Source organism: Rhopilema esculentum, chromosome 16, assembly GCF_057945365.1.
Source record: "Rhopilema esculentum isolate cy_ngs chromosome 16, ASM5794536v1, whole genome shotgun sequence".
In the NCBI taxonomy this organism is placed as follows: Eukaryota; Metazoa; Cnidaria; class Scyphozoa; order Rhizostomeae; family Rhizostomatidae; genus Rhopilema; species Rhopilema esculentum.
In genome coordinates this window covers 653,060-666,509 of record NC_142830.1, presented here as the reverse complement: position 1 = coordinate 666,509, position 13,450 = coordinate 653,060, and the positions used below count along the sequence as shown (strand labels likewise).

Sequence of the window (13,450 nt, the reverse complement as noted above, 5' to 3'; positions counted from 1 at the left end):
AAAAGATTTATCGAAACATACTAATTTCTACCTGCTACGTAAGCCTGAAACCAATAGATTGTAGTAGCTCTTACCCAATGATACCCAAGTTTTAACAGTAGAATACATGACTCGTAGGATCATGAATATGACAGTATCGAATGCTTTTTGTAAGCGAATAAATACGCAACCCAGATTTTTTATTGTCAAGGGTGCTTCTAATAGCCTCAGGCATACTAATCGATGCACGATCAATTGGATTTCTTGAAAGCTAAATTAATGTCTACTGAAAATCGGTAACATTTACTAAATCAATGATCGCAAATCGGAAAATTATCTGGGAATAATCCTTCAAAAAAATGATTAGCTGACCAGTTTAGTTGGAGGAGAAGAAATTTGAAAATTGCAATACATATCTAAGAATTGTTTGATTGGAGCACTAAGAGGTATCAAGAGGTATTGATTCATGCTGCTAATTTCAATTCAAGGGAAATGATGCTAATATTAGTATGTAAAAAAGAGAGGCGAATTACCAATAATCAAGCAGGAAAAAGGAAATTTGGCATCCTCGATTCTTTTCAGCTCCAAGTCTATTATGTTGTGAGACAATGTTGCTGGAAAAACTGTCTCATGCCGCTAAACAAAGCATCCTTAAAAACGTAGGCAATGAGCAAAGGGATATACTTCCTAAAGACATCGATTCACACTTTCTAAAGACGTCGATTCACTCCGTGGATAATGGTGGTAATGTTGACTGTGTAGTGTTGATAAAGTCGTATGATAGAATGCATTTGAAAGGAAGACAAACCTTCCATAAATCTGTTGTTCCTTCAACCAATTTTGGTTTTGCCCATGTGTATTCAAGAGCAAGGTGCAAACATTCGGTACCATTATCAAAGTCATCTTCAGAGCTCTGAATTGCAATAAATATACACAATCGTCACAAATATTGAAAATCAGTAAGAAATCAAAAACAGACGCAAAATATTATTCATGAAAAACAATAATAAAAATCGAAACCTGAAGCACGACATTAATGATTATGAAATCAAATTTTATTTCCAGCACCCTTTATTTGGCTCTTATTGCTTTGTAGAACAACAGTGGGGAAATGTATCCCTCAATCCTCAAATGAGCATCCTGGAACCTTGGTCATTTCAAGGGGTCGCTTATTAGAGGGGAGACTCGCTTGAGGGAGGGCGATCAATGAATCTTTACAATTTGCAAGGATGGCTCAGTGGTTAGGGTCACGGACTACAGATCCTGTGGTTTTAGTCCTTGACATGACCAATATTTCACCCAGAGTGAGGGGAGTCGCCAGTTTTTTGCTATTCCTTTACTTTATTTATTAACTATACTTACTGGTTTTAATTAGGTTTACTTTATCGTTGATTGTAATCCTTTGTTATTCCTTGTTGTTGGTTGAAATCAAAATTCTATGTCTTATGTCTTATGTCTTATGTCTTATGTCTTATGTCTTATGTCGTATGTCTTATGTCTTATGTCTTATGTCTTATGTCTTATGTCTTATGTCTTATGTCTTATGTCTTATGTCTTATGTCCTATGTCTTATGTCTTATGTTGTATGTCTATTCCAGGTGTAGGAATCATGACGCGGTGAGGTCACATCGAGAGAAAGGACCAGGACACTGCTCGATAAGCAAAGCTTCTCAATGTCTTGCCTCTAAAATTCATTCACCCTCTATTCTTTCAGGCTCCTACACCTTCCTACATCTTCACCTTCAACTCATTACATCTTTGACACATATGTCTGATTTATTACCCGATTTGAAACACTAAGAATCATATTGCATCTGCTTTCAACTTGGGTTCTTATCGTTTTTTATTTAACCTGACTAGCTAAATGAAAACTACTTAAATTAGTTTTAATTTCAAACCATTTACAAACCAAATGGAGATGCAAATTGCTAAATAATGCTACCACAAAAAAATACAATGAGAAGGTTTGAGTAAAAGATTTATGTGCTGATGAAAGTAAATTGACACAACCTTTAAGTAGGCCTCACTTATCACATTATATTGGAAGGCTTGTGGCATCTCACTCGCTCTACATTTTGATCTACAAGAAAAAATAGTTTTTAGAGTTAAAAGGAAAGAGATAATGGATTTTAGGAAATTTACTCAGATTGTGTTTTATAGGTTTATCGTAAGCAGATATAAAAAATTAAAGAATTTGATTTTGAAAAAGACTGAAAATGACATGGTTCCAGTTTATGCCTTACTAATCTTGTTTGATATATATAGTATGTGCAAATAAGGGATTCTGACTTGCCTTATTCTATCATACAATTGTATCAAACTATCAAACTAAAAAAAGGGTCTATAAGTCAAGAAAAGGATATGAAACTGTCTGATTTGCTGAGTCATCGCACTGTCATACAAGTTTGTAAAATAGGCGATCAGACAACCAGTGGTACTAGGTTGGTGCCTAAATGCAAATGATAGATTGAGACTCTACTGTTTCCGAGGCCTGGGGAGACCTTACAAATCGCCAGCCAATCAGCATTAGTTATGATATATTACACGTGATTCTGATGACATGTCGTTCTGCCGCTGCAAAACACGTCCACGAAAAAGAAGGGACAATACAATTATCGTGGGTACTCAACTGAACTGTGGGTACTCAAAAGACGAGGGATTTCTTCGACTTTCAAAGCTGTTTTTTTTAAAAAATCATCTTGTGTTTTTATACTACAAAGGTATTTTCAAGAATAAACAAATATTCGTAGTCAGACAACGTTTTCTTCAATTTCGATGCGTAATCGCGAACATTTCTTTAATTTAGCCATGCGCTGATAAAATGTATTGAGTAAAGGAATTCAGCATAGCAAATACACATTACTTAATCAAATTACTTTTTATATTTCAACGCCTTAAAGTTCTACCGATGTGAAGGATTAGGCTAAGTAAAGACTCCTACAGGGCTTCGAATTTTTGAATGTTATCTTGATACTGAGAAATTACTACACCGATGATTTTGGCTTCATAACGGCATTCAGTGGACAAGGCCAGACTATACTAGGCCCCTTCCATTAAGGCGTTTGAAAACCTTGCTTTACATTTTTTCTAGATCCTTGATTGCTTCAGATAACAGCTAAACAATGCTTGCTTCAGGTGTTAAGGTCAACGCTCAAAAATAGAAAAAGAGAATGGGCGATTGTAAAGGCAGGAAGCAAAATAAACAAATGTTTACCGAACAAGGGAGTGGTCCAGCATTTCGTTTTTGTCGGTAACTAAAATGGTTGAAACAAGTTTGCGAACAGCACCACTTGCCTACGATGAAATGAAAAACTGGTGAAATTTAAGAATTCGCCAGAGGACGAAAGAATCAAAAAACCAAAACCTAGTTAACAAATGACTCTTAACAAATAACAAATAACAGATAAAAACTCTTAAAAATATGTCTCAACTCTAGCACCAAACAATAAGAAACAGATGAAACCTACGCCATGTTCATTGGCTGCTTTTGCGACTGCGACAAGTATATCCTCGTCAATCAAAGGTCGCACGGCATCATGGATAATTACCTGAGAAGAGAAACATACGTTAATGAAAAAGATGAAAGACAGCTAGAAGAAAGATTGGAATTGTGAGACGAAAAAAACAGGGTATACCTTTTATATGCGAAATGAAGTTATGCCTTACAAGAATCTTTGAAAAACTATCGGTTTTGTGGCAATGAATACGATATGAAATCTATCCAAAAAATCAATACATACATCCGAGTAACAGAATTTAAGGTAAGACTTCAATTTTGGCTGAAACAACGTAGAATAAAAAAGACGAGGCTTGAACAATTAACTAGAATAAAGTGAATTCATTAAGAAAGAAGGAATGAGCGTGTATTTGCATACTAAATGACGACTGATAATTGACTTATTTATAATGAACTACAGAATTTATTATATATCCAGTTAGTCGTGTGACATAAATCTACACTTGAGTTAAAATCAATCATTTAAAAGCTAATTTCGGAGATCTTCTCATACAGCAAAATCTTAGTTATTGCATTTGTTGAGAGAGTCTTAGATTCAAAGTTTCTGTAACTTCCAACAACGCTATGATAACTAAACTACATTGGAATATAAATTTCAACGCCGTCTTCTCAGTATCATAATGTTATACTATTGGTAATCACTTAAAAAGCTGTTACAAAAATAACTCTGCCATAGCGAAGCAATTTATCGAAAATCCAAAATGCACTATCGCTAATCCCCTTATAACAAAACCTTAGCATTGAGGAGACTAAAGGCTGTCTATTTTTTATCAATCTTGCTATGGTCGTAAGCACAAGGCACCTATCTTGCACCTTGTTCTTACGAGTCTATTTTGGTCTAACAAGCCATGAGGTTTGATAAAAACCTAACTGATAGCTCCTTTGAACAAAGACAAAGGCTAATCCATAGAACGGGAACGAATTTCTAATGCATTGATTCTGATACACTGCGGAAAATGTCGAATATGGTTAGTTGAACAAAGAGCAAAATTTAAAGGCAATCTGTCTCGTTGTGGAATGGTTAACGAGAACAATAGCTGGAACAATAGCCTAAACACGACTCCAGCGCTCCACCTTTTTTTTACAATGCGATAAATTAAAAGGGGACTGGAAACAATAAAAAATCCCTTTGTTCTTATAATCAATCAACGTCGTGACAGATTGCCTTTAATGCAAAGTGGATGGAACAGCAGCAGCATCTTTCCGATTGTTGGATTTGAAAATACTTCCAATAAATAGGCAAATTTAAGTTGGAAATGGGAAATCTATATTAAAGTTTTAAAAATGACAGAAACAAAATATAAACATAGCAAAGATACATAGATGACAAAAAAGTTAATGGGAAGAGAGTTGATACAAGATTTTTAATTCTCAAAGAATCATATATCGATTTATTACAGCCAATAATAATGTACTAATTAAGAGCTGTGGCAATAAATGTTTTTATTGTGAATATAATATTAAATGTTAGCTGCATGCAAAATTAAAATTGTGTTTTCGATCACTGGCTTTTTGGGCCTAGGGTTTTATGAGATCCCGTGTGTTGTTTGACAAATTGTATATAGGTAACTTGGTACCTTTAATGTGGTAACTTGGTACCTTTAATTATATCAAAATTCTAAAAAAAAATTTGATCGTGAATGTGCGTTTTTAATTATGATTTAAAAAACATTAAAGGTACCGAGTTACCAAAATATAAATTTAAATTGTAAAAGCAATGTCACCAAGCTCACCACATGAGGACTGCCATCTTCCGCTTCTAGCGATTTTACCCCTTCATAAATACTTCTATGTCTAAAGGTGAAGACAAATAAGAGGCATCAAAATGATTAGGTTTGAAAATACACGATAAAAATGAAACTTTCTACGAAAATTATTAGCAAAAATGTCTTCAGCTGTTGAAGTGCGTCATTGAGTTCCAGCCATAATACATTTTTAACCCATTTGATAAAATTAATTGAATATACACTTTCACGGTTACCACAAAATAGCCTCGGTCTCAAGCTAGTCTTGTCAACATTACCAAAAAGGAGATCTTAAATTTGAAGCGCCATCCGATATCGTCCTTTGGAGTTTTCTCGATCTCATCCCTTCGTTCCTATTTTTTGTACAAGATAACTTAAAAAAAAGTAGATGAAGGCTAAAGAAATCGAATTTCGATTCCGTTAAAAGCAAAACTGTATAGACGGCATTCAAAAATGACAGACTGCGATTTAGTGCTAGTGCTAGCTGTTGCGGCTGGCAAGAAGCCAAATAACTAAAAAATCTAAACAGACGATTATCAGAAACCACCAACGCTGGTATTCGATAACAGTTAAATGTTAAATTACACGTTATATTGAATAAAGGCATTAAACAGCAACAGTTAAAAAAATTAAAATAAAAACAAGAATTAAGTTTCTAGAAGCCACACCTAAATAAAAGTAAATGAAAAATTATGAAAAACAGTGTTAAATATTTTATAAAAAATGAATGTTTTACATTTTTTAAATCACAATGGATAGCGTCAAGTAGGAACACCTTGCCCACGATGCTATAATGCTCAGAATTGGTTCTGATTGGCAAAACAGCCAAAAATCAACTGTTATACCTCAACTACTTCAAATGGAAAGATTGAATAATTCGTTCCAAAAATCTTTGTTTCTTTGGTCATTTAGCCTGTTATAATCATAGCTATAGTCATTGTTGTTTGCAAGATATAATTTCTATGTTGTGAGATTCTGAAATAAAATGAAATATCTTGAATGGTACTTATCAACTGAGCACAACTAGCTGAACAATGCAACTATCGAGAAATAGATGTAAATTGAATCAAATTAATTTGATTTGGTCAAAATTTTAGTGCCTTGAGCAAGAGTAAATTTTCAACCAATCAGAGAATTGTTTATATTGTGACAGCTCATCCATCTTGGTTAATTAATAGACCTTGCAGAAATATTTTGAAAATAGTGGTAACAAGTTTGTTTCAAACCAAAACTCTTGTTATTATATCTTCTTCTTATTCACAGATATCTATTCAAACAATTAAGTATGCAATTCAATAAAGATTTACTACATGCTAAAAATCACGAAATTACTTTACAGCCAGGAAGGATCAGGCATACATAGTTGACTTAGACGATAAAATATGCAGAATTGCCGAAATATAAAGAAGTCGTTTGATTGGCTGAGCTGAATTTACCCTTGCTTGCTAATAAGTGTTGCTTGATACTTAGCAAGCCGACTTTCGAAGCGAGGCTATGCTGTCGGAACTGTGAAGAATACATTACGGCTAGTAATAAGTGTCTCTACTACAGAACCATATTCATATGGCAAACTTTGGTCACAGCAGAGGCCTGTTTAGACTCAGGGTCTGTGAGCGCGTGACAACCAAAACAAGCCTCCTGTGGTATTTGAAAGGAAGGGGAAACTTTCCCATCCGAGAAAGCAGTGCCATGGGCTTTCATGTGAATGAGCCGTGGTATGACTATTCAATCTCAGACCAGAGATACGATGTTGTATAATAAAAGGATTTGTGAAAATCTCTAAGAAATCTATAATAATCTAAGACACAGCCAGAATAAGACGGGAACCATTCCCGGATCTTCAAGATTGCACAGAAAGACGTTATCCTACCTAGCAGAACTTTATGACAAATTTTTGTTGGTCTTAAGTTAAATACCTTTGTTTATACAAGCTACATTGCCATTTGACGCAAGAATGGATATTGCGATAAAAGATTACACAAATTCTAAAAAACGCGATGATATGACAGGGCCGCCGGAGCCAGGGGGGCCATGGGGGCACAGGCCCCCCTGTTTGCAAAAAGTATAAGAAAGTGCCCGCTTTTTGAAAAATATTTTGCGTACACGTATTTTTTCAATGCCAGATATTCTGTCTTTAGAAACTAAGTAAAATAACATAACTCTGGACGTTGTTGGAGGACCATTCATTGAAAATTCCTTAAATGTTTACTTGGTCTTGAGGCAAAAGCGCAAGCTCCTGTGATGAACAATATCAACTGCGAAGGAGACTGGTAGTTCCGCGAGAAAATTTTCCTTAGTAGGCTTAAACTCTCTAGTATGTCTTCAGCAACAAACGCATTAGTGAAAGGTCCGGTCAAGTCCCCGGCGGGCACAGTCAGTGTATATCATGTGTGTTCTTGAAAGTAGAAACTGGAGCCCTATCTCTGATTCTGGGATGCGTAAAATGTACCCTATTCTGTGACTTTGCCAAAATTGTGAAACTCTTTTAACTGAGATTATTCAAGCTTGCGCAGGAATTTTTGATACCAATTCATGTAAGAAGCATTATTTTTCTTAAACTTATGACTAGGCAAGTTAAAAAACAGAAAGTTATCTGCAACATCATATCAGTAAATTCCTGCCCTTTTTTGTGTTTCCTCTGACTGATTAAGAATGCAGCCCAGTTTTCAAGATTCTATGTCCCAGAATTCTAGCTTTTTTCGAGTTTTACGGAACTCACATGTAATACGTTTTACCAACAGACTGAGCCCCCCGGGATCAAGTTTAAGGAGAGTTAAAAACTTATTTTGTTCATAAGACTGACGAGATAAACCTAATCAATGTTGCAAATTAAATTTGCTGTGACAGTGAAGAATGTTCCCGTACCTTCAGCCGATTGCGTGAAAATGGCTTAACCATGACATTTTTTAGCTTTTAAGAAAAAATTCCATGGAGGCGAACGAATTTCTGTTTAAGTGGGGATGGTGCGAATACGAAGGGGGACGAAATTGTTTAAATATGAAAGTAAGAAAATTAATATCATTATCATGTCCAACGTGTGTCATAATTTTTGTAATTGTCTAAATTACAGTGAAATCTGTACCATTTTTGGCACTTACTAATGTTTCGGAAAAAATATTTGTGCCCCTTTTATTCGTTTTGCCACCCCCCCCCCCCCCCCCCGTTCAAAACTGCGTCCGGCGGCCCTGTATGGTACAGCTAAGTACAAACCTTGTATGCTTTCCTTCACATAACACAATTTTTGAATATCCCTCTTCTTTGATTATCTTGAAAAAATAAACTTACATTTAGGTTTTTTAAGATCAAAACCTTTTTAGATAGAAGCTGCAAAATAAAGGCAATGATTACAGGCAACAGAATTTTTAAAGATAATTAGCAGAGAGTGCGGGAAAATAAGCAGTCCTCTCTCACTCTTCAGGTCCTCTGCACTTTGTGATGGAGCTGCGATGGCTCTCCTGTGTAACTGGTAAAAGAGAGGGGCAGTGCGGGTGAATGACTCGACCTTGGGTGTTGGCTTGAAAGCACGACCCGATAGCTCAGCTGTAGAGCACTTGACGTACAAAGTCAAGGATCGTGAGAAAGATAATGATGTATTAAACATGCCAAAAATAATTTTGAATAACAATGGCTACCAATGCATGAAATAACAATGCTTCTCTTACACAAAAAGATTAAATATCGTTTTCATCAGAAACTTGTAAATACTACAATGGTTATATCCTTGACCAAACACACTGTCTACTGTAAGCTTGAAAGACACAAAAAATCATTCTTGCTACTTATGATTCATTCTTCGAGCCAAATAATAGGCTAGTAGAAGGTAAAATTTCCTTAAAATTATAACATTATGTGTGCTTAACTCTGAAATATTACTATGACTATCTCTATAAAAGAGGAACAGATTGATTCAGTGAGGAATTCATAAATCATATAGGCCAAAGAGCCTGCTTGCTTCATGCTTGATGCAGGTTAGTAAACGAGGAATTTCACAATTCATATCGTACAATGCATTGCAATTATACCACGTCACAGGGTAGAAAATCAGTCGAATATAAAAAACTTTATGAATTGAGATTGACACAAATGGTGCTCATAATTAGACTTGTTATTTTGGGAGTATGTTATGAAACGCTTGATTTTTACTCAAAAGGACCTTAATCAGCAACCAAAATTCAAATTTGTAAAACAAAGCTCTATTACTGCACAAAAATTCATCTTAAAAAACTTTAACACACGGTTGAGTAATTTCATTGGGAGTTTTAAATGGCGAATAGCTTAGAAATGTAAAAGTTATTGACATTACAAGTAATGCACCAATTCTAAATTTCTACAATAAACTGTAATTCGACAAGCTTTGAATGCACTTGCAAAAAAATGTATAAGCTAAACACAAAACTTAATTTGTTAAGAGACACCTATGCTCTGAAGGCGTGAATACTTTCATTGCTAATTTTAGTCTAGATATACTGGAATACTTTCATGACAATAACAAAATAGAACAGAATCCACATCTGTTTACCTGTTCCATGTGCGATGTCCACTCTTTAGAGACAGGAACAGCAATCTTTTTAATCCACGGAACACTGAAAGTTAATCATTTCATTTTCAATTTGGTATCAGTGGAGATTTTACCAAAATACAAAATGATCTCACACACCTCCTAACTATTATTTAATAACTTCCCATATGTTCATACTCCCATGCAAAATCAATGTTTTTCCTTAAATATTTTTTAAGAAATATAATAGACAACACTATTTTTAATGATATGACTATTGCAGGCTTCTGTTCTTTGTATACTTTGTAGGTATAGACCGTTTTCAACTTTTGTTTATAGTCTTTCTTTACCTTCTAGCACAAGCAAAACCTAAAAAGGCAAAATATTAAAGGGAGATTGGTACTAGACTGAGGGAGCTTAAGATTGAGTGGCAAAGTTATGATATCAAACAACTTTATTTTCGGAATTTTCATATATCTAAAACATGAGCAAAAAGTACAAGTTGAATTATTTTGAAGTATGAAAAGTCAGTTTATTTTGCTAAAGATATTGCTGAGACATAGCCAATAAAAGTTCATAATCATTAGAACCAGGGCCAAACAACAATGGTTTGACTTGGGGGAAGCCTATGTACACAAGATCATATTTCAGGCCATCTGTATCAGATCTGACTGATTTCCCATATTTAGAGGTACATTGTGATGTTCTTCAGATAATTTTATCAAATCATGTTGCCACTTTATAAAACAAGATGCAATCACTTTTTCGCTTTATTGCACATTTTTTTAAATATCTAAACTTTCCTTCATGTCATTTAAGAGAAAGTTTTACTTAAAACAGACAGAGCTGATGAAACAAAAATGTGTCACCTTTCAAATGTATCCAGTGCATAGCATATCAGTGATCTCCCACAAACTTTTACAAACTTTAAAGAGGAAAAAACAGGAATATCATTTTTCATGTAGTATCATGTAAAATATATTTGAAGAGATTTTTTTTTAAATTTGATATTTAAAAATCCTTCAAACCACAATTGAATCCAAGAAACTTAGATTATTTCCATTAACTTCCAAAAATTGAGCATACTTATTATGATTACTGCTTAGTTCACAAATATATTTGCTATCATTTCTCAAAAACCAATAAAACACAAGCTAAATAATTTCTTATAACAAATTTCATAAATACATTGTGTTCATGGCATTCATGGGAAGGATTGCTTTAACTTCTTATCCTCACAGATACCCATGCAAATGTTTTTGCATTTTTTGCAAAGTAAACGTTTCAGATTTTTCCTGACAAATCCAGTGTTAATGTCTAGTGTGTAGTGACCATTCTCTAACCAAAATTATGTCTTCCATTGTATCACTGTCAATAACACTTCCATTGTCTACATATCCACAGTAACATAATCAACAACACTTTTGTAGTGTCCCTTTATTTTATGTTTATATGCCCTGTCAGTAAATTTATCAAGGCGCTACAGTCACTCAGCATAGCCTCTTGCTGGCTCCTTGTTTACTGCATGTTAAACAAGACCATAAAAATGGCAGCACACTCAACAGGAGCAAAATATAGGAATTTTTATAACATCAACCAGCCCTGGTTATTCTTGAGAACCCTTAAACATTTTAATTTGGAGTTTGGTGCTCACTTTTGCCAATTAACAGTTGAAATATAAACATGCCGAAGAGTAAAGAGAATCAAAATGAAAATGAATACAATCAAGTATACCAACAACTATTATCAATTTTTTAATTACACCACCACCAATTATGCCAAATCTGCCCAATAAAAAACTGATTCATAACTCTGGGGAAGGTCTCACACCCCCACACCCCCATAGCACTGCCCCAGTGCAAGTGATGCAGACAAGAATTCAGATGAGGCTGATGAATTCGATTTAAGCAGTGTTGAAGAAGAGGGTGATGGGTAACTATCTTGGTTACATTTGAAAAGAGTTGAATTTGAATTGAATTAATCAATTTGCTTAGGGGCTAGTCACATGTCAGCCCCATTGCTTTTGATTTGTACTCAATTCCAGTTATATTATTTGGGCTTTACTCTCTAAACACTACAGCTTGCATGCACAAAAGAAAAATCAACCAATTGAACTTATCTAGGATGATGTTCAAGGTACTTTTGCATTACAGATAAATTGAAAATGGCATTATTTTCATGCGGTTATGCAGTTTTAAGAACAGAGCCACGCCCCCTCCCCCCACCTTTCTGCAGAGGAAAAAATTTTTATGAAAAAGTAGAAAGAAATGTAGCATATCATTCTGTAAGTAACGGTGCCTAGTATTCCCTTGAATATATGGTAATTTGATCGAAGAAATTGGTCATTGTATAACAAATAAAAGCTTGAAATAGATCGAGAAACCTGATCCAGAATAAATTGGTGCCAGCACAAATTGACGGAGTTTCGTTTTTTGTAAGATCAAAATTTGGCTCACAAGGTCTATTTGTTATACAATTTGACTCACAAGGAAAAATTTCTCAGAAACATGACAAAAAGAGAGAAATCAGCTGCTGGATAGAACATTTTTTGGGGATATGAGAAATAAAGAATATACAGATTTGTTCTTTAAAAGTTTCATCAAGAAAACTTCAAAGTTTAGATGCAACTATGAATTCTATTAGAACTCGTTTTGTCCAGTGCAGTTTCAAAGTTTTGAAACCCAGAGTCTTTCGTTAAAGGCACCTTATTTCCGAAAAAAATTAAGACCACATGTAGTTATAAAATCATATCCAAGTGTACAAAATTGCTTAATCGTCCATTTTTTGCTGATAGTACTTCTATTGATATTTCAATGTTAATTTTTTTCATTAAACATTGTTTTTTCTCCTCCATCTTTTTTGGGTAATTTTAAAGTCTAAAAGAGAGTTTCATAAAGCGTTATATTATAAGGGTTATTTTAAAATTTTGCAAGACCTTTCCTATTTCAAGTCAACATTACAATAGACGAGACTTCATATACAGACGACTTAAATAAGGAATAGGGTATTGTAAGGAGTACAGTAGAGTAAATTTTCTTGCCGCCAACCATGGTGGCAGCCTTTTCTAATCTCTTTCAAGACTTTGATATTTTGGCCAATCCATTTTCAAATACGTTTCGTCGGCCTTGAAAAAACTGTTGCACTGATTTACGGTTTTTCGAAAATTTCAGGCGGTTCTACGGTTTCCGGACACCACCGCACGCACCCCCTCTGACATTTGCAGATAACTACTTGCCTGTTTAGGTGTCTCTAAGCCCATTCTTTGCCCGATTCCACCAGCAGGAAGAACAGCATCAACTCTAAAATCGATGCCTTCAAGAACCATTTTCAAATATATTTGTAGTTTTTAAGCTGGTAAGTTTATTCTGTGGTAGTAACAAATGTCTCTTCCCAATTTCTTCCCCGTTAATGTTGTTGTCGCTGTTATACTACATTTGTTGTGGTTGCTGCGCAATTCAGAGGCTCTTTTTTGGGCGGGAACATGGGAATAAATGGGAACATGGGAATAAATGGGAAAATGCTAACATGCGAAAAGTATCCAGAAAACAGAGTAATATGCCCAAGTTAACAAAGAAACAAGGCAAAATCGAGGCTCAACCACAAGTCCGTCAAAATTTATTCTGGCGCCATTAATTTCTTTTTCATCTCCATTAACATTTCATTTTCGATATTGTTAGAAAATTTAAGCAAAGTGGACCTTATAACCACTCA

The 13,450-nt window shown here is 34.7% G+C and overlaps 1 protein-coding gene across 2 annotated transcripts in view; it reads right to left on the bottom strand.

Moving 5' to 3' along the window:
* Window positions 1-13,169, bottom strand: part of LOC135682135 (D-ribitol-5-phosphate cytidylyltransferase) — a 38,100-nt gene extending 24,931 nt beyond the window's left edge. The window contains exons 1-9 of one of the 2 annotated variants that reach the window (XR_010515667.2): window positions 12,975-13,169; window positions 10,609-10,664; window positions 9,761-9,824; window positions 8,452-8,507; window positions 5,230-5,290; window positions 3,447-3,527; window positions 3,194-3,273; window positions 1,990-2,059; window positions 788-892 (exon numbers count right to left, since the gene is read on the bottom strand). Coding sequence is in view for 1 of the 2 variants with exons in the window: in XM_065196876.2 (XP_065052948.2) it covers window positions 788-892; window positions 1,990-2,059; window positions 3,194-3,273; window positions 3,447-3,527; window positions 5,230-5,290; window positions 8,452-8,507; window positions 9,761-9,824; window positions 10,609-10,664; window positions 12,975-13,064 (663 nt within the window). In the remaining variant the exon portion in view is untranslated. The remainder of the gene's footprint in view (window positions 1-787; window positions 893-1,989; window positions 2,060-3,193; window positions 3,274-3,446; window positions 3,528-5,229; window positions 5,291-8,451; window positions 8,508-9,760; window positions 9,825-10,608; window positions 10,665-12,974) is intronic. The other variant, XM_065196876.2, reaches the window with a different exon arrangement.
* Window positions 13,170-13,450: the final 281 nt, after the last annotated feature.